Here is a 19367-nt window from a genome sequence, read left to right on the forward strand (position 1 = left end):
TGCTTTGCATTGTACATGATCTAAGGTGAATTTATTGGTCTACTTTAGCATGTCCTCGATTGTCGACTCGAGCTGACGCGGGCTCATTCCTGCCTCCTTCAAAAACTCCTCCAGGGTAGGATCATCGATGTCGCATGCTCCATCCGCTATCGCAGCGTATGCAGTACTCCACCATTCGACAGCTGCGCGCTCAACACCGTTCGCAGCATAGTGGTCCTCATACTCTTTCCTGCTCACAACCTTGATCTGGACCTCGTATCCCTGTACTCTAGAGACGATTTTTGCAATCTCTTGCAACGTCAAGGCCTTCTTTTGACAGATGGAGACCGTCTTCCCCTCCCATTGCTCGCTTGGTCCAGCAATCACCTTCGCTGTTCCAAATGTTATGTCTGAGAGACTGGTAAAGCTCATCGCACCTTCGCCAGCGACAAGTACCTCTTTTCTTGTATCGTCCTTTAGACCAAAGTATCCAAAAGCGAGTGGCCAGGCTTCACTGTACAGACCCTCTCTGATAATTGTAATCTTGATTTTCCCTTCCTTCTCCAGATCGCGGAGATAGGCCTCTGTCCGGACATGTGCGCGCATTACACCTGCTTCGCTTGCGCGCGTTACACCTGCTTTGCTTACATCGCTAAAGGCAAGCGATGTATAGTAGATGTGCTTTACTCCTGCCTCAAGCGCAGCATCAATTGCAGCGCGGTGGTGTTTCTCACGCCCTTGCCATAGTGGCGCGTCGTTATAGTCCATCTCAATGAACGGCGATGAGACAAGGAGAAGTCTCTCGCACCCTGAGTATGCTTTCTGGAGTGAAGAGGCATCGTTGAAGTTGGCCTGGCGCAGGTCGATGTTCTGGGAGCGCAGCGCATCAAAACGAGAGTCTCCTAGATCCGAGGATGTCTGACAGCAAAGTTAGACCAATTCTGTGAACGAATGTGCTGTTGGTCATACGCAAACGACCAGCTCCTTGGGATCAAGAAGTTTGTGGTTGAGAATCGCATTGAGAATGCCGCCGCCAAGCTTGCCTGTCGCACTGGTAAGAGCAATCGTCATCTTTGATCAGTTCGTAGTATCTTTTCGGTTGATATCATGTCTACGTGTGTAACTCGCCCTCCTTATAACCATAAATCGATCATTAATCATGTATGATGACATTGTAAGCGCCCTCGGCAAGGTTTGTAATGCACGACTCAGGTCACCAAGAGTTGGTGACAGGTTCTGAAAGTGCAAGAACGCTAAGGCAGCTCCACGAACGGTCTTATCACTCTTGCATTCGGCATACTTTCCAGTTCTTGGGGAAAGTGCAACGCGTAGCCACCACTCTGAGAAATGTGTCGATTACGATAAGTGTTACTGATTTGTAAGATTAAATCGAATGGAGATCATATAAAGCGGCTCTCAAGGCTCTTACTACTATACTGCACACATTCCAGCATACTCCGAAACACCCAAGTCTTCTCCAATTGATTCGAACATTATCTGCAACATATTCCAGCAAACCCTACCATACACCTCCAACATGACTTCCACAGCGAGACATGAGTCTGATTCCAAGGACGCTTCCGCTCTATCTAAGCCTTTGAAGTTCGAATTCTCCGGGCGGACAGCTCCCAATCGCTTCCTCAAAGCAGCCATGACCGAACGCATGTCTAGTTGGGATCCTGAAGTCCTTGAGGCCCGTGGCATACCATCTAAGGACCTTATCAACCTATACAGCAAGTGGGGTGAAGGAGAAATTGGCCTCATTATCTCTGGCAACATTTTGATCGAGTATGATCACCTTGAAGCAACTGGTAACGCCATTGTTGCCCCCAATTCTGAGTTCTCTGGTGAACGCTTCGAGTCGTTCAAAAAAGTAGCATCAGCAGCCAAGAAGAACGGATCCTTGTTCGTTGGTCAGCTCAATCACCCAGGACGACAAGTGAACTCACGGCTCCAGAAGAACCCTATCTCTGCCAGCGATATTCAGCTCGAAGGCAACATTCTGGGGACAACTTTCGAGAAACCACGCGCTGCAAGCAGCGAAGATATTTCTAGGATTGTTGAGGGCTTTGCCTTTGCAGCAGAGTACCTCGACAAGGCTGGATATGATGGCATTGAGCTTAACGCAGCTCATGGATACCTCCTTGCTCAGTTTCTCTCTCTAACTACTAACCACCGTACTGACAAGTATGGTGGCACAATTCAGAACCGCACTCGCATTATTGTTGAGATTGCCAGTTCTATTCGGAAGCGCGTGTCAGCCAACTTCATTGTTGGCATCAAGCTAAACTCAGTGGAGTTCCAGTCTAAGGGCTTAAATCCAGAAGAGGCTGTAGAGATCTGCAAGATTCTTGAGGAGAACATGTTTGATTTTGTTGAACTCACTGGCGGCACATATGAGAAGCTTGCGTTCCAGCACCAACGCGAGTCAACCAAGAACCGCGAGGGGTTCTTCCTTGAGTTTGCAGAGCTCATTGCTCCCGCTCTATCCAAAACAAAGGCTTACGTTACTGGCGGCTTCAAGTCAGTTGGCGCCATGGTCAAGGCCCTCGATGCCCTCGATGGTGTGGGTCTTGCCCGTCCATTAGCACAGGAGCCTGATCTTTGCAAGAACATCCTCGAGGGAAAAGTCACAGGTGCTATCAAGCAACTTGCCGATGACTTTGCCCTCACCAACATTACTGCTGGCGCTCAGTTGCGCCAGATAAGCATGGGCGTTGAGCCTATCGACCTTAGTCGCCAGGAAAATCTTGATGCGCTCATTGAAACCATAGGTGCATGGGCCAAAGAGGTGGCGAATGACAGCAGGATGCTCATGCATGGATACCCAGAGGTTACAACCGCACGTGCATAGCCGTATAAGACCGCGCTGATGGAGCTGCACCTCGGCTGAGCGCGCTGCAGGGATCTGGGTGCTGGCTGTCCAGGGCTTATGTGGGGACTGTGGGGGATCAGAGACGGTGGTTGCATGTGGTTAGTTTATCAGCCTCACTCTGGGGTTTACGGCTCAGCACTGACTTTCGATCGCAGAGCCGCATTCACAAATAAACCTTCAAAACACTGAAAAACAGGCAATGGTAACAAAGGCAGGCCCGGAAGCATTGACGTAGGGATGCAGAGCAGCGGCGCTGGGTTGGGCGTTGGGAGTCTTGCGGCTTCGTGTTGGGTTTGGGCGTTAGGGGTGGCAGTGGCACGTTGCGGATCCCGGGCCTCTTGGGCTTCTGGGGAGGATTGTGGGGATTTGGATGTGTCTGTAGTTGTGCTGAGCGGAGTTCTAGTATTATTGATCCACATCGGCGTACATGGAATTGTGGAACACTGCGAATCTACCTCACAAGCCAACAAACATACCCACTGCTCACACCAGGATAGCCAGCTACTTTTCGTCGCTCGCGGTCAAGCACAAGCACCCGGACCTCTCCCGTCGCCATGACCCAGGAGTGTCGATGATAACAGGATACGTAAGATGGCGTTGGCTATCGCTCGCTGCACGAACCGATGTAGATGTGACAAAGTCTCATCTAGGATAGTAGGAGATACCGCGTGCCATGGCCTGCACAACAAGGGATCTGGCCGCGCATTTGTTTCCGATCAAAGGACGCAATCGAACGGCAGATGCTCATGTGTAGTCACTCACTGAGGACAAACCTCAGCAAACTCGCCACCGGTTGTGGACGCCCTAGAATGGCTTTCGCAACAAGGGAAAAGCGGGGGACGGCACTTCACTTGCCTTTCTGACGGCTATTCACTGACGTTCTAGCAATATCAAGACGTGTCGGGGTGCCAGGAGTGCTTTTCACTGCGTTCACCGGGTGCGGTAAAAAGAGCGGCGGCATCCTCCTACTACCCCACAACCGCTTCACGGACCGGACACTTTCAACTCAGCCCCCGATGACACAAGACTCCTACCCAGGCGCCGACGCCACCGCGCCTCCCCCCCAACCCGCCCCCAACCCACCACCCCCCTACCCCGCCGACGCCCACGGCCTCCCCACCCACCTCGCCTTCCCCAACGACCTCGCCGCCGCCCTCGCCCACCGCCACCGCATAACCCATCCCCCGACCCTCGCACCCCACCTCGACCCCACCATCCCCGCCGTCGCCGCAGCCCAGGAAACCCACGTCCGCGAGATAGTCCGCGCAATCTACACCACAGCCCAGATCCACGACAACCCGACCTCCCGGGCCCTGCGCTCGCTGCAAACCACACCGCCCGCCGACGCCGAAGCCACGGCGCGGATCCTCTTCGCCGCGGTGCTGCGGCGCTGCACGCTCGGGCACCGGGGGCCCGGCAACCGCCTCCTGCAGGCGAATGCGCGTGCCGAGGCAGTCGACCGCGACGGCACGTGTGCGGTGTGGCTCGCGAACGTGGTGGGCGCGCTGGCGGCGTGGAAGAGCGTGTGCAAGGACGTGTTGCGCGAGGAGGGGAAGATCGAGGCGTTAGCGAATGCGCCGGCGACGGTGGCGAGGGATAAGAGGGTGCAGCAGGGGAATAATGAGACGAAGAGGGTTAATACGCAGAGGGATCGGGCGGCGGCGGGGGGGCAGGCGGAGGGGGGGTATTTGCCGCCGGTTGGGGGGAAGAGGAGGAGGAGGGTGCGGGTTGTGGGTGGCGAGGGGAGTGGTGGTTTCGCGGAGACCTTCGCGGCGCAGACACATCCGCTGGGGACGGTTTCGGACCTGGGGCTGACTGCGCCGGGTTATGGGCTCGATGCACTACAGCCGCAGGACCGGTTTGTCAGGCCGCTGATGTCGGTAGCAGCACCATCGCCCTCGGACGCGTACAACTTCTACACCGCGAATCGTGGGCCGCCGCCAGTGCCTCTCCATTTGCAGAATCGTTGCCAACCTGGCGTCAGCAACCCAACGCAGGACGTCTGCAGCTCTAGACTCGCGCCACCGGCTCCTCTCCATCTACCGAACGGCTACCAACCTGGCGTCAATAACACCACGCAAGATACCAGTGACTCCGGACTCGCGCCGCCGCCGGTGAACCAGTACCCCCTCTACAACACCTCCGACCCCGATCCCAACTTCGTCAACACCTGGTCTCCTGGGCTCTTTGGTGATGCGTTCGCTCTCCACAACACCGACGCAGCGCTTACTCCGCCGCCATCGTCTTACAACAGCCCTGAGCCTTTCAGTTCTGCAGCGGTCTCGCCCGCATCAACTATGCTGGCTGAGACGTCAAGCTTGTCGCGAGATGAAGGGACGACGAAGCGGAAGCGGGCGCCGACACCGACGCCGACGTCTGAAGTGCAGGAGCAGGTGAGGCGCGTGAAGCGGGAGGAGTCAGAAAACGGAGATGAGGGGGGAGATGGAGAGGGTGCAGGGTTTGGTCTGGACACTGACTGGGTCTTTTGCGACTGATCGGTGATGAGCGCGTTGCTGCGTCGTTGAGTGATGGATAGAGCTGGCTTGCGCTTGGTCTGGCTTGATGTTGGGTGCGAAAAACCGGCTCTTTTGGTCGTTGCAAAATCTGGAGGACTGGTGTATGGCCCGTGTTTGTCACGAGTGCATGTTCGAATCTTGAAGCTGGTCGGCAGTGGCGAGGTGCTTGGTAATGCTGAGAGCTGTTTACATATACGACTGTGGCCATTTACGTAACCGCTAGCCCCTCTCAGCGTGGTAGGTAGTCGTGGTCGCAAGTGAATCCCATCTCGCCGGATACAATACCGGTGTCGCGCGACAATTGCGTCGGTGTGCTTGAAGACTTAGGCAGCGCACTAACCGGATTTGGAAACATTCGCTAGCGCGAAATTGAGCCAGCATCATTTGTAATCGCAGACATGAACTGGAAAGTGGATGAGGAGGTATAAGAATATCGCAAAGATGCGGTGGAAGACAGTATCAGCTCGAGGCACTTCAGTCACATCATCACCTCTCTTCACAACCTACCCACGTCCACAATGGCAACGCACTCTGCGGTAGCAACAGTAGGCCTAAAGGCCAAACTTGAGCTCATCCAAGTACCTACCGTCAAGCCTACAGGGAACAAGGTCCGTGTTCGCAACGAGTGGACCGCTTCCACGCCTCTGGACCTGCACCAGAACGATGGCGGTCTTCTTGTCACGCACCCACAGGTGCTCGGTGACGGCACCGGGGGCACCGTCGTCGAAGTCGGACCGGACGTGAATCACTTGAAGGTTGGCGACAAGGTGTTTGGTTTTACATGGAGGAGTCGGGAAGAGAGAGGCCAACAGCAGTACGTTACGGTCGAGGAGTGGTTTCTTGGTAAAGTAAGTCGATCTGGCTCGAACCTTTGGCACAAGCTGATCGCGAGAAGGTCCCCGATGGTTTCACGCTCGCAGAGGCAGTGACGCTTCCAAACAACTTCGTCACGGTGTTCCATGCTGTGACCGCAGACTTAGGTATTGAGCTGCCGTGGCCGAAGTCTGATGGCTACATGCCCAAGAACGCTGACAGCCCGATCTTGATCTGGGGCGGCTCGTCGTCCGTGGGCCAGTTTGCGATTCAGATCCTGAGGTATTATGGCTACACCAACGTCCTGGCCACTGCCTCGCGGAAGCATCACGAGAAGCTGCGCAGTCTCGGTGCTCGGACGCTGTTCGACTACAACGATCAAAGTGTTGCAGCGTCTCTGCTGCAAGCAATTGGCGATACTGGAATCCCCTTGATCTTGGACTGCATCGGAAGTAAGCATGGAAGTGTCACACCCATCTCGCAGGTTGCCAAGAACGGTGCGAAGGTTGCGGTGCTGCTTCCCATCATCGTGCGGGACTCGACTGAGACCGAGAGTCCTATATACGAGATGGATGTCGAGAAGGTAGCGGACTGGCAGGCGGGCGTGGATGCTCGGGGTGTAAGAACGCACTTCTACCCCAATGTGAGTGCTCTCGAAGCCATCTGTGCGTGTCGAGGCTTATCATCTACAGAACGAATTTTTCAAGCATCACCTCCAGCCTGACATCATGCCGGCGATGCTGGAGCAGCGCATCGTCGAGCCTCAAAGGCAGAAAATTGTCGAGGGTCCGACATTGTTGGCAAGAGCGCAGGCCGCCATGGACATGCTTCGGCGTAAGGAGGCCAGCATGGAGAGACTGGTCTGGCGGGTCAACGACATCGAAGCTGAGCGGTGAGATCATCAGTTTTGTTATTTGACCCGGATAGGACGGTTCTTTATTGAAGTGTTTCGGATAGCGCTGGCGGTGGAGAACAATCAAGGAGATGGAAGGAGCGATGCAGGGGCGACCCCGCTTTGGTCAGCGCCAACACCAGGCGGATTTCGACAACAAGATAACAGCAATTCAAAAACGAAGAGAACTACCTCAAAATATCTCAAATGTGCTTGCGCGGGATTGACTTTGTGAACTATAAGAGGAAAGCCAACTCGCGATTGCACAACACCACCGCCTCCAGTGCAGCCACGCACCATTCCAATCAACGATTCAAAAACACCTGACGATGTTTCGAATCATGGGTACCAAGGTGGACATACTGCGGACCTGACTAGTCCTATGTCGGCATGGGCCCCGTTAGTTCCCGGTACCTGACAGAAGCAGCGCAACGCTTTTGCGGTTCTCCATCTCTACCGCGAACTCAAAAGCATTTCCATTTCGCTTGCAACACAAGCAACAGCAAGGCGCACAGTATGACGCGTGTCAAGCGCTCGCGAAAACTGCAACCCTGCTGGTGGAGACATTGACGCATGCCAAATCTGCCGTTTCCCGCGTCTCGCATTGACCCCATCACAGATGAAACCGCCCAAATGTTCGCGACCGTTTCAACCCGGGTCTCTGGGCGCTTCCACAGGCGAAACGACTCGCCTATATGCCGCTGACAGGTTAGACATCTATTGCCGTACATGGAGCCCGCTGTCGCGCGAACGCCCCTCCTTGGCCGACCGCCTTAATCTTCATCCTTCGGCTTTAGTCATTGCACAGCGGCAATCTTACTGGCGGAGAAGCGCGGCCAAGCGTCGGATGAGGCTCCGCACCATGTCTGATATCCCAGAGCGGACATACGTCCTGGGTAACCCGGGCGAGAACACAGGCAAGCAATGTCCACGAGGCTGCGCTCCCTCGGGACGCAGTTTCGAGTGTTTAATGAACGCCCCACAACAATGCGTGAAAGGGATGGTTTGTTTGAAGCAGAGCGTATATAGGCATCTATTGCTGCTCTTCCTCCCGATTGTTCAAAACATCAGTTTCCACTTCCACTTCACCAGCTTCTTTGCTTTCCCAGGTCTGTGACCTTGACATTCGTTGTTACCACACTCATTCTTTACACTCTTTCAAGAAGCTAGCTTCTATCACTCTCACTACCAACCAACTTCCAACCAACAACCACTCTCAAAATGAAGTCCTTCACTGCCGCCGTTGCCCTTGCTGGCTTCGCCTCCTCCGTCGCCGCTCACGGCTTCATCTCCTCCCCCACTCCCCGTCAGCCCGGTGAGGGTCTCAAGGCTGCCTGCGGTGACCAGGTCTACAACCAGCAGAGCTCCGACAAGTACGGCAACGTTCAGGGTGCTCTCCAGAACCTCCAGGGCTCCCACCCCGACTGCCGCATGTGGCAGTGCAAGGGTGTCCCGGTCGAGGATGCCGGTGAGGTCTTCTCCTACACCGCCGGCCAGGTCATCCCCATGACCGTTGAGATCCGCGCTCCCCACGATGGTGTCGCCAACGTCTCCATCGTCAACGTCAAGACCGACAAGGTCATCGGCGCGCCCCTCATCAGCTGGGACGAGTACGCTCTTACCAGCTCCCCCATCTCGGCTCACCCCGACTGGACCAGCTTCGACATCACCATGCCCGATGTCAGCGCCGAGTGCGCCGAGAAGGGTGACTGCGTGATCCAGTGGTACTGGGACGCACCCTCCATCGACCAGACCTACGAGTCCTGCATCGACTTCACCATGGGCGGTGGCTCTGGCAACGGCTCTGCGCCCGCGCCCGCCTCCAGCGCCGCCCCCGCTCCCTCTGCCACCTCTGCCGCCCCTGCCTCGTCTGCCCCTGCTGCCACCTCTGCCGCCGCTGAGGCCGCCCCCACTGCCTCCTCCGCTGCTCCCGCTGCTCCCTCTGCCACTGGCTCTACCGGCTCCGGCTCCAGCTCCACCCTCCCCGAGGAGTTCACCATTGAGCAGTTCATCTCTTGGCTCGAGGCCAACGCTGGCTCCAGCGCTGTCTCCAAGCTCCGCCGTGCTATTGCCGCACGCACTGCCCGCACCCACGCCCGTGCTTTCCGCGGTTAAGTGGATTGCGTAGACAGGAGATCTTGCATAACGACATGGTTGTTAGAAGGTTTCGATAGTGATAGTCCTATTCTTTGTAGATATACACTTCAGTCATGAATATATCTTTCCACCACGGTGGTCTTTCAATGCACTGCCTCTTCATGACTTGTGATGATATTGTCTACCTGAGATTCGTTGCGCCAAACTAGAACAAAAGAAAGTCGTTTGATCAGTGGCAACCAAAGACAAGCGGAGCCCTAGATCTGTCCGCAATAGCACAACCGCCCAGCACCCAAACCACACACTCACTCCCTACTTCATCATGTCAAATGTGATCCCATGCGGCCCGCCCTCACTCGCCGGATAATCCAACTCAAACCACGACAACCCAAACTCGCGATCATCACTCGCCGGATGCAGCAAAAACTGCGCGACCTGGCCCTTGGAGCACGGATACACCGAGCCACCAGTCAGCGTCACGTTCCCGCCATGTGTCAGCGTGACCGTGGCAAGCGTCCTGAGCGGCTGCGGGCGGCTGTTCCAGGTATCCAGGTCTTTGTTGATCGTCGGCGGCAGCGAGGAGATGTTGAATTTGTAGGGCGCTTGGCCCCAGAGCGACCAGGGGGCGCCTTTGAGCCGGTTGGTGTTGAGGAAGAAGTTGAGCTGGCAGTAGGAGGCGTCGTTGGAGGGGATGTCGAAGGAGATTTCGGTGTATTTCTGGAGGCGGGTTAATGGAAGGCGGATCAGGAGGGGAGGGGGATGTGGCTACCTGTTGGGTGATGGCGGCGGTCAGCTGGGTGCCGTATGCGCGGTCGGGGGCGTCAGCGTCGACGGGAATGATGAGGTGGGGGAATTGTCTGCTGACGAGTAGGCCCAACGAGGGCAGGCCGAATAGGGCGGGAAGAAGGAGTGATAGGCGCATTCTGATGTGATCTGATTCCTGTGCTTGTTGTCGGTGTGGAGGCTGGCTTGATACTTTCTAGGTCTGAAGAAAGACCTTAGTACTTATACTTAAGGAGCCACTGCTAAGAGCACCGACCTTTCAATGTAGGAGAACAGTTCGGATACTACCTTGATGGTTTGATTGGACTGCCCTTGCAGAGGCTTCTGTGCAACTGTGATGAAATCTGCTCCGGCTCAACGCACCGGTGAGTTTGCCATAAGTGGCGGCATCCTACCCATCTTGGGAGAAGTGTTATGTCTTAAGTCACCCTGAACACATGTTAGGCCTCGTAAGTCGATCAGATTAGTGAGTTCGGGACCATTACTGCCGTCCAATTGATTGCATCTGGTGCTACTCGTGATCCTTTCGAGCTGGCAAGCCAATATTTGCGGTACGGCTGCGAGTACAAGCAATCGTGGAGCTGTCAGTCGCGTGCTGTACTGACGGAATATGCGGATGTATCTGTGACTTTACTGATCAGGTCTGACTTGTGGTTCTTGAGACGGGTAGCCGCAGTGGGACGATGTAGCAAGGTCGTAGCCGATATTGAGTTTGACCTGAATGCTGATGGGTACTCAGGTACATCAACCAATGCTAAGATCGGGAGGTGCATCTCAGCGCTAGCCAAGAATTGGGGACAGTAGCATCGTGGCTAAATTCTAGATGGTTGCTGGCTAGTATCTGTGTTCAGGTAAAATCAAGAAATGGGTTGTTGACGATGGAGTAAAGCCCTGCTTGTGCGATGGCACGACAACCCTGGCTTCTTCCGTCCAACGTAGTGCAAAAACGCTTAGCAGTACTACACAAACACAGGGCAGCATGGAACATGTCGACCAGATCACATTCTCCATGTTGGTGCACACAAAGGATTGGACTGCAATCAAGCTCTCGCCGACCGCTACTTTGCAAAGACGACTAGAGCTCTCATCGCAGCTAACAATGGTAACATCACGATTGGCCTGGCCTTGTTAATTCTCGGTGTCCTGGATTCGGGATGCAAGGTCTTCTTTGATGTGAGGTGGTGGATGCCCTGGTCGTGAAGTCGACTTTGCCTCGGCAAAACGTTGCGTTATGCTGCATGGATCCAACCAAACTCCACCAACGCCACGCTCGCAGTTGTCAGCTACCACGAACGTCTCCAGACCGCCGTGCAACATGTTCATGGCACCGCGACTTCGCTGCACGTTGAAGCTACCCCTTGCGGCTCCGTCTCGCCCCGCGCGTCGTGCTTTACACCTTGCGCCACCGTGGCTTCTCGATGACTATATACCGCGCTATCACCTAATAAGTTCCATTGACGCATCAAAGAAACGATCCCAAGCATACGCACATCTAAATAACTGTAATCTGTGTCCAAGACTGTGTGGGGTCAATCGCTATGAGAAGACAGGCGTTTGCTTGATCGGCGCGGAAAAGGTCACGGTCAACACGGTTGCGCCGCACTTTGGAGAAGGTCTGTACACGTACGGTCAGCTGCGGCATGATCGCTGAGTCATTGTAGAACCATGTCTCCAAGGCCACAATGGCTCTGGTAGCGTCTTCTTCTCTGGCTGCAATCTGCGATGCGTACGTGTTTCAACATTAGACGCCTTGAATCCTGCGTACAAACGCTCAACACAGCCTTCTAGCTGTGGCTGACGCCTCTTAGGTATTCTGCCAGAACTATGACATCGCGCATCAGCGGAACGGGTTTGACCTCACCCCCGAAGAGCTCGCTGAGTGGTACATGAAACTGCAAGATGTTGGCAAATGCCACAATATCAACCTCGTCACACCCGAGCACGTCGTACCGCAAGTTGCGCTATCAATTCTGCACGCACGTGAGCTTGGTCTGCAAATACCCATCGTTTACAACACATCCTCGTTCGATTCGTTGGAAAGCCTGAAGCTGCTGGACGGGCTGGTGGACATCTACCTGCCAGACTTCAAGGTGTGGAAGAATAGCACAAGTAAGAGACTACTAAAAGCAGACAACTACACTGAAACAGCTATGGAGAGTATCAAGGCAATGCATGAACAAGTTGGAGACCTCTGCTTTACAGCCGACGGCATTGCGAAGAAGGGCGTACTGGTACGTCATCTCGTGATGCCCGGCATGGAAGATGAAGGTAAAGAGATCATGAGATGGCTTGCAGAGAACGTGTCGAAGGACATCATGGTGCACATTATGGAGCAATACTTTCCCCGTGCCCACGTCGGCAAAGAACGTCGCAGCACCAAAGACAAGGGCAACAAAGCCAACGTTGCTGAGCTTGACGGCGTGCAAGTCTCCGAGAACACAAAGAAAGACAAGAGATACGCAGAGATCAATCGCCCGGTTGATTTGAGCGAAGTCGCATCTGTTAAGAAGGCAGCTGAGGAAGCTGGTCTATGGCGGTTTGTGGAGGCTGCAAAGCATGGCGGTTTCAATATCTGATCGTTGCACGCGGGGTCAAATTTTCTATCTTTACGTGTTTTGCGGGCGTTGTTCTCTCTATGATTGAGGCAGGCACAGGCTGGCTCTTGCCCGCATCTGGCTCGGTTCACCTCCACGCGTGACGTGGCTCTCGCTCAACCCACACCACATCCATTTCGCTACCAACAGCGCACATTATTACGCTAGTATTTGCCGCAATGTACGCTGCCACTGATTTCCTGGACGCTGTTCGTCAGTTGAAGATTGACCGAGACACCTGGCAGGCAGTTGCAGCCCAGTACAAAGCCGCTTTCGAAGCTCAAACTGCTCGACTGCAGCAGTTGCAGGACGTTTGCTTCGCTACACAGGCTGAGTTGGAGAACGACCGCGCACAGTATCGTCTTCTGAATTCGAGCCTTCATGGTACACCGCGTGAACGCCCGCGCGCCTCTGACAGCGACGACGAAGGTATTGAAAACCAGCCCTTTGGCACTGCGATCCTTCTATCACCAAGCCGCATCGAAGTTGGCTGGAGGCTCAAGTCACTGACAGATAATGGAAACCCAATCTTCAAACGGGTGGAACAGTATGCATCGCAGCGGAACTATGGCACAGCCCTTGTGGAGATCGAAAGACTGTTGCGCGGCCCATTGAGCTCCAAAGCCCGTACCGAAGGGCTACTTGTGAAAAGTAGTATTCTGCAGGCGACAGGTCCTGATTCTCTCTACGACGCTCTTGCAGCTTGTAGCGAGGCTCTCGAGCTGTGCGATCGTGCACCCGAATTTCAGACTCTGTTACCGAAGATTCAGTATCAGCGCGGTCTTTACTACTATCAACTACGTATGCTCCAACAAGCCCGGGAAGCTTTCAGATCAGTGAGCGAGGATAGCCTGCTTTTCGAACGAGCCAACGAGTATCGCCAATCATGCGACGACGAGCTCGAAATGCTTCGGTTCGACCGCCGCTCTGCCTTTGACGAGAGTCGAACGATGACTGACAGCGTCCTTGCGCAGCTAGGTGATGGGTCATCGTTTGTAGGTCTCGTCACTATATTTGATGCTCTATGATTCATCGTTCACATGCTGAGCAGGGAAGACTTCGGCGTACGAGCGCACAGCTGAGACTTCGTGCTACGCAGAAAGCAAAGCGAATGTCCCTACCGCATCGATGGGGGTATTCGACAACTGAAATATCATCCACGACCGACGAGACATGATTCAGATCGGGCTTACTCGTTTGAGACATACGGGCAGCTTTGCATGACGAAAGAAGAATTAACACAAACAATGTTCAATGTCTCGCTGTGCGAGGTTTGGGGAATCAAACACATAATGCATCCATACAGCTAGCTATTGCGAACAGTGCTACGACATTGTGTGCACTCAACTTGGACTGATCAGTGGTATCTATTGTAATTCGACTCTTAGTGCTGCATGTTCGCAAACTGCACGTTTGATTTAGTTTTGTTGTCCCTCAACTACTCCACATCGACACCGTAAACCAAATATCCGGTAATGAACGCATACGAACAAGATCATTCAGCTGGCGAGTCAGCATTTGCATTTGCCATCCGCCCTTTTAGTAGCGTCTATGACCATCACAGCGGGTTGATCCCGTTGTCGCCAGCAAAGGCTCCCTCGATACACAACTACCCTACCCCACAGTCATCGCGTGCATCTCCCTTATTGCCAGTGGCAATTGTGCCAACACACAGGCGGGATTCTGTCGCTTCATCAGTTTCATCATCGTACAGCGAGGGTATTCCAAGGCGGTATTTCAACACCCCCACCTACTCAAGCACAGCATACGAACAATTTATCGCTGTACGTTACTCACATATTCAGACTATTTTGATGCGCTGTCAAGTTCTCCAAGTCAACAAACGAAGTAACGACCGTAAGCCGTGGACCGTGAAAAAAGACATATTGTCGTATCATATCAACGAAGACTTGAAGATACTTGCTTACCAGGCTCTACATCTTATGAAGGATGTGCATAACGAGGGACTGGAAGCCCGGTGCGAGTTCTGGGCTGGCCGCGCATGTGCAGGCCTGAGTGAGCTCGAAACTGCAAAAGAACACTTCGAGAACGCGAAAAGATTGGATGCCTCTCGGAATAGCTTCTGCTCGATCGTTCACCGAGATTACGGCTTGTCTCCAAGAGAGAAGACTGATCTCCACAGTATAATGTGCGTAATGGAACGGCTTGAAGGTGATGAGGAATTGCTCTACGATTCGACCTCTCTGGAACGCTTGCTTGCGGGTGAAGAATATGCTCACGGTATGCGAGAGTTGACTGTGCGGGAGGAGATGTACATCCGATACGGCACGAAGATGTTTCCATGCGATCGATCATCGGGACAGCACGTAAGCCCAGAATCTGAGCGAAACTCTAGCCCATTGTCTAGCTCACCGTCGTCGCATGGATCAGGATTGTCTAAGACCTAATCTGGAATTACATGTACGTCTTAGGAATTAAACAAGGCGCTGGCGCCAGGTTTCTGTAGACTGTCAAATCAGGGCATTGTTGAGGATGCTTGCTGCTTCACTTTGTCTACAAATCAACAACAATTCGTTCCTGCTAAGCATTATTCTGGTTCGAGCGTTCAGCTTTACCGACATGGATTTTGGCCAATATGAGTGATCGAATCCACAGAAGTCTGTCTCACGTTATCATTGTCTTTCATACTGATACGTCAAAGGAAGCTGTGTGAACTCACAGTCTTTGTCTCCAGCTGCACAACTTAGTCTCATGGCGTTAAAAGAGCCGAGCGGTGCAGTCCTTTGTTTGGATCAATAACGTTAACACACTGACAACAAGCTACCGCACACGTTGTTACATTAGAAAATCGTAGGCATAATTGTTCAATCTGACAGGCAAAATGTGCAGCTCACTACCTCGCTTTTCGACACCCTTACTCAAGCGTGTTTTCTTGTGCTCTTACTTTGTCAGCCTAGCGCTATGCCCCTGCCTTCATCTACCCCAGCCCACAGAAGCAATCTTGATTGCGTCGTCTCGAACTTTTGTGCAAAGGCACGGGTTCCAGGAAGCGGCGCGTCGGCACACTTCATACAGTCGGAATACCAGGCTTGAATCGCTTGTGCATACTCTGACCTGGCCCCGAACGTCTTGATTGCACAAAGAGAGAGCTCATGCAGATAGCCGTGGAGAACATCCCATAATTGCGATTCAGTGAGAAATCCGGGCCCTCCACGGGGCGTTTTCCAGTCAGATCCCACGAGAACCCTGGAGATAAACTGCGTGAGGTCGAGCAAATGCCGGATCCAGGTGTCTCCTGTGCGCGGTTCGAAAAACAAGTAACCAATGATGCCTTGCTTCATAGCTTCCATCAAGCGTCCACGCGCCCTGAGCTCCTGTGCAAAGAGGATGCGCATTGCAGGCCACGGTTGTAGATCCCTTGGCCAATGCCCGCCAGGAAAAACATGTTTCGCAATGTCTTGGGCCTCGATCTCGAGACTACTGATGTCATTGAGGTGAACTGCCTCGTTTGTAAGATCTATCAGCTGCTGTTGACTTTGCTGAATTTGTTCGATCATGCCTGGAAATCTCTGCTCTTGTGTTTTCATCTGCTTCTCACACCTTTCGCCTACATTAGTTAGTATCAGGATCGAGTCATCAGCTCCGTGTACTCACAGCAACAGTCGAAGAAGTATTCTGATTTCAACATTTCCTGTCTTAGTAAGACATTCGTGTCCACGTCTGTATAGCATTGGGTAATCTCTTCGCCGGCTGATAGCTTTCGCATAGAACGAACGCAAAGCGAATTTCCTTCGAACACAACAAATGCGTTAGGGTCGCAGGAATGATTCACCAGTGACGTGATGATGTCTAGACTTGTCCCAAGCATCTTGCCTTCTGCTTGGTAGATGCTGAGGCAATTGGTAAGTACCTAAGCATGGAGTAAGTAAAGGTGTTTGACGTTCATCATCGTACATACGGTGCAGTACAAGGTGAGAACCTCATCGGACGTGCGATCAGTGCCTGTACGATCCCTAGCCGACTTTCGAGCGCCGAGGATTGCCACACAATTTGTGCTGGTAAGATGCTCTTTAATATGAGGTTGCAACCCGTACAGCCCAGACCATGTTTCACGTGATAGAAGCTGAAGTTTGTCCATGTTCAGGAGTCGATACAGCGCTCGAGTACGGGCGGGCATATTCGGCGTTTCGGAGAAAATCGTGCACTCATGTTTGTGATATCGTTTCCAAGCTTTCCTTTGGCAAGTCTTGTAAGCAGTCAGCAACGGGTCAAATACGCATTCTTGGATCGCGACATAGGAAGAGGGTAGATTGGATTGGTCGAGTCGTTACCTTGGAACAGTAGTAGCAGACGCTGCACCCCTTGCAGGCCTTCATCTCCAGCTTGGGCTCCCCAGCTTTACGGAAGCGGCCGCTTGGGATGACTTTGCTATCTTGGTAAGCGTAGCAGTTGTCACATACAAGTTTCTGCATTCCATCCATAACACAATTGACCACTGGACACGACCGAAAGATCTCTTCCCCATTTTCTACATCTTTCGTGGTGAACAAGCCAGTACCAGCTCCCTTTATCTTCGATGGCAGTATCTGGAGTGGTGTAGCCGCGCTTATTGAGTCTAGCAGCTTTGTGAAAAGCAGTTGGTTCCTGCGGGAGGTGACTCTTGAGGTTGTGACATCTGTGCTTATGGGTTGATTTCTCTCCATATTGTTGTTTCGTTCGCATAAATAGTATGATAGATGCTGCGAGAGAAAGGCAATGGGGACATGCGGGGTATGTAAGTCAGAGGCCTTTGAGGACTGCATGCCACTTACCCCTCTCTCACGTAGTACAGACTTTCATGCATCAGCTCTACTGCGAGCTCTCGTCCTATCAATATACGATCACATAATGTGAGCCATTCGCCTAAACGTACTCGCAGGATGAGGCTACATTTCGCCCATGATGACGGATAATGCCACGAGAAGTTGCATCAAAAATTTAAGTAGTGGGAAACTAACGAATTAGTCTATTTAAGAGAAAACCAGTGCATAGTGATTCAGCGGAGGGAATGAGGACATACTGGAGCTGAAGGTATATGCTAGGATGAGCCTGGAATGGAATGTAGCTGGCGAGGCCAAACCATGTGTAAGAGTCCCCGAACATGCTCTTCTATCATTAGTCTACCTACTTCTCATTTCCATTTGAGCTTTTCCTTCAGCTCTGGCGTTCAAACAGCGGCGTAAACCGATGTCGGTTTCCCAAGGGAAAGGGGACGAGGCACATGATCAATCACAAGGCTAGAGAACATGTAAGATTCTACTGCAAGCTGAATTCCTGGAGAATATGGTCCCTACAATCACTGATTGATGCAAAAGAGCGACAGACGCAGAATGGTGATACTCAGGACGATAAACGTGTGGTATGGTTGCGGGTGGGTGAATTTGTGCGACGCAGATGGGAAATTACTTCTTATCGAGCCTGCTCTTCTCATCCTTCAGAATCTCCTCGATCGTGTCATCGATTACCGGGGCGGTCGGTTCCCACCCCAAGACCTTCTTCGCGCGTACCGCCTTGCCGCGGCTGTTGAAACCCCAGCTCACGGCCTCAAACCCAGCCTGATCGAGCGCCTTGTCCTTGCCCAAACTCTTCTCCTCCAACTCGCCCTTCAACAGGCCCAACTCCACCGCCTTCTTGCCCATGCTTCGCGCGAGATCGGACCAGACGTGCTCGCCGTTCTCGACAAGATAGTAGCCCTTCTCGTTCCAAAGCTCGGCGTCAGTCTTACCCGTAATGGCGGCTTCGGTCAGTAAGACGAATACTTGAGCGAGGTCGGCAACGTGGACGTTGTTCCAGCGCGCCTTTCCTTGGCCGATGATGGGGATGTAGCCGCCGGTCAGGATTAGATGAGCAAGCTCGTAGGCCTGGCGAGAACGCTGGTGCGAAGGCCCTCTTCCACGGCCGTAAATAGTCGGTGGGCAGAGAATTGCTGGGAAAATCAGCTAAGTTGTCTTGGAGAAGTAGCGATAGCGCATGTGACGTACCTGTCTTAATGGAATCGGAGCCAGCTTTGAGTACCAGGTCGTCGACGTTCTTGTGAAATGCGTCTTCGGGTAATCCAGTTAGGTCCTCGACTGCTGTCCAATCGTTATACTCTCGGTCAGAGTGCTCTCCAAGTTTATTGTCATCGCGCATGGTCTCCCAGCAGAGGATACCGGCACCGCCAGTGTGCAGCCAGAACCCGGGCTTCTCTTTCGAGTGACCAGATGCGAGACCCTTGGCGATGGCTTTTGCGGCGGGCTCATTATCCGATGCATCAGCTGTGTCTGCGATATTGTGAGGTTTTGCAGTATGGAATGAGGTGTGTGAGACCTACGAATCACTACGTCAGCCTTTGCGGCTTCTTCTTCAATAAGATCAGAGCTGTCTAGATCCCCGATCACGAGGCGAACGTTCGGAAAAGCATCCTTTACGGGCTTGCCCTTCTCCTCTGTCATTTGTTAGTGTTTGAAGTCGACATGGACCCCTTGTTGTACGCACCTGATCGGACAAGAGCTGCGATCTCGTAGTCCGAATGCTTGTTATAGAGCGCATAGAGAGTATCACCACCAATATAGCCAGTTGCGCCTGTACTGCGATTGACGTTAGTAAGTGGAGCGAGCTGGACCCTGGTTACCGTACAGGAAGATCTTGGGTGCCATTATGAGATGGTATGGTCTGGGATGTGGAAGTCTGACAATGGTTGTAATTGCTCAACCTTTATCTACTTAACAGTTGGTTTCGTCAAGTGTCATTTACACGCAACATGGCGCTCGTTTGTCAGCGATTGCAATTGCGCTTGCGTGCTTGCGGTTGTGGTGGGGCGAAATCTACATGTTGTT

General features: G+C 53.1%; 9 protein-coding genes across 9 annotated transcripts; 6 read left to right on the top strand and 3 right to left on the bottom strand.

The window, feature by feature from the left end:
- The first annotated feature begins 1422 nt into the window (after positions 1-1422).
- C7974DRAFT_368636 (uncharacterized protein) lies at positions 1423-3250 on the top strand. The gene is made up of 2 exons (XM_046139907.1): positions 1423-2952; positions 3010-3250. Exon 1 carries the CDS (start codon positions 1517-1519, stop codon positions 2831-2833), a length of 1317 nt encoding a protein of 438 aa, XP_045992397.1. The 5' UTR covers positions 1423-1516; the 3' UTR covers positions 2834-2952; positions 3010-3250.
- Positions 3251-3870: 620 nt separating this feature from the next.
- Positions 3871-5645, top strand: C7974DRAFT_428703 (uncharacterized protein; the record flags this gene model as incomplete). The annotated part of the gene is made up of 1 exon (XM_046144604.1): positions 3871-5645. The coding sequence occupies one exon, from the start codon at positions 3871-3873 to the stop codon at positions 5347-5349; it is 1479 nt and encodes a 492-aa protein (XP_045992398.1). The 3' UTR covers positions 5350-5645.
- Positions 5646-5709: 64 nt separating this feature from the next.
- C7974DRAFT_74164 (chaperonin 10-like protein) lies at positions 5710-7288 on the top strand. The gene is made up of 3 exons (XM_046147188.1): positions 5710-6218; positions 6266-6826; positions 6876-7288. The coding sequence occupies exons 1-3, from the start codon at positions 5889-5891 to the stop codon at positions 7077-7079; spliced, it is 1095 nt and encodes a 364-aa protein (XP_045992399.1). The 5' UTR covers positions 5710-5888; the 3' UTR covers positions 7080-7288.
- Positions 7289-8017: 729 nt separating this feature from the next.
- C7974DRAFT_404883 (uncharacterized protein) lies at positions 8018-9303 on the top strand. The gene has a single exon (XM_046142996.1). It carries the CDS (start codon positions 8297-8299, stop codon positions 9188-9190), a length of 894 nt encoding a protein of 297 aa, XP_045992400.1. The 5' UTR covers positions 8018-8296; the 3' UTR covers positions 9191-9303.
- A 181-nt stretch (positions 9304-9484) lies between these two features.
- Positions 9485-10494, bottom strand: C7974DRAFT_428706 (ubiquitin 3 binding protein But2 C-terminal domain-containing protein; the record flags this gene model as incomplete). Its single annotated transcript, XM_046144605.1, has 4 exons — positions 10441-10494; positions 10212-10384; positions 9942-10157; positions 9485-9889 (listed from the first exon to the last, which is right to left on the bottom strand). Exons 3-4 carry the CDS (start codon positions 10092-10094, stop codon positions 9485-9487), a joined length of 558 nt encoding a protein of 185 aa, XP_045992401.1. The 5' UTR covers positions 10095-10157; positions 10212-10384; positions 10441-10494.
- Positions 10495-11226: 732 nt separating this feature from the next.
- Positions 11227-12630, top strand: C7974DRAFT_74175 (uncharacterized protein). Its single transcript, XM_046147189.1, has 3 exons — positions 11227-11568; positions 11617-11681; positions 11764-12630. The coding sequence occupies exons 1-3, from the start codon at positions 11271-11273 to the stop codon at positions 12529-12531; spliced, it is 1131 nt and encodes a 376-aa protein (XP_045992402.1). The 5' UTR covers positions 11227-11270; the 3' UTR covers positions 12532-12630.
- C7974DRAFT_74183 (uncharacterized protein) lies at positions 12631-14036 on the top strand. Its single transcript, XM_046147190.1, has 2 exons — positions 12631-13544; positions 13601-14036. The coding sequence occupies exons 1-2, from the start codon at positions 12729-12731 to the stop codon at positions 13724-13726; spliced, it is 942 nt and encodes a 313-aa protein (XP_045992403.1). The 5' UTR covers positions 12631-12728; the 3' UTR covers positions 13727-14036.
- Positions 14037-15342: 1306 nt separating this feature from the next.
- Positions 15343-17289, bottom strand: C7974DRAFT_74191 (uncharacterized protein). Its single transcript, XM_046147191.1, has 4 exons — positions 16842-17289; positions 16469-16756; positions 16165-16420; positions 15343-16117 (listed from the first exon to the last, which is right to left on the bottom strand). Exons 1-4 carry the CDS (start codon positions 17211-17213, stop codon positions 15459-15461), a joined length of 1575 nt encoding a protein of 524 aa, XP_045992404.1. The 5' UTR covers positions 17214-17289; the 3' UTR covers positions 15343-15458.
- Positions 17290-17809: 520 nt separating this feature from the next.
- C7974DRAFT_74199 (uncharacterized protein) lies at positions 17810-19329 on the bottom strand. The gene is made up of 5 exons (XM_046147192.1): positions 19168-19329; positions 19027-19118; positions 18863-18976; positions 18531-18812; positions 17810-18475 (listed from the first exon to the last, which is right to left on the bottom strand). Exons 1-5 carry the CDS (start codon positions 19185-19187, stop codon positions 17952-17954), a joined length of 1032 nt encoding a protein of 343 aa, XP_045992405.1. The 5' UTR covers positions 19188-19329; the 3' UTR covers positions 17810-17951.
- Positions 19330-19367: the final 38 nt, after the last annotated feature.

The sequence above is a fragment of the Boeremia exigua genome (assembly GCF_020726555.1).
Source record: "Boeremia exigua strain MPI-SDFR-AT-0100 chromosome Unknown C7974scaffold_13, whole genome shotgun sequence".
NCBI classification, from domain to species: Eukaryota; Fungi; Ascomycota; class Dothideomycetes; order Pleosporales; family Didymellaceae; genus Boeremia; species Boeremia exigua.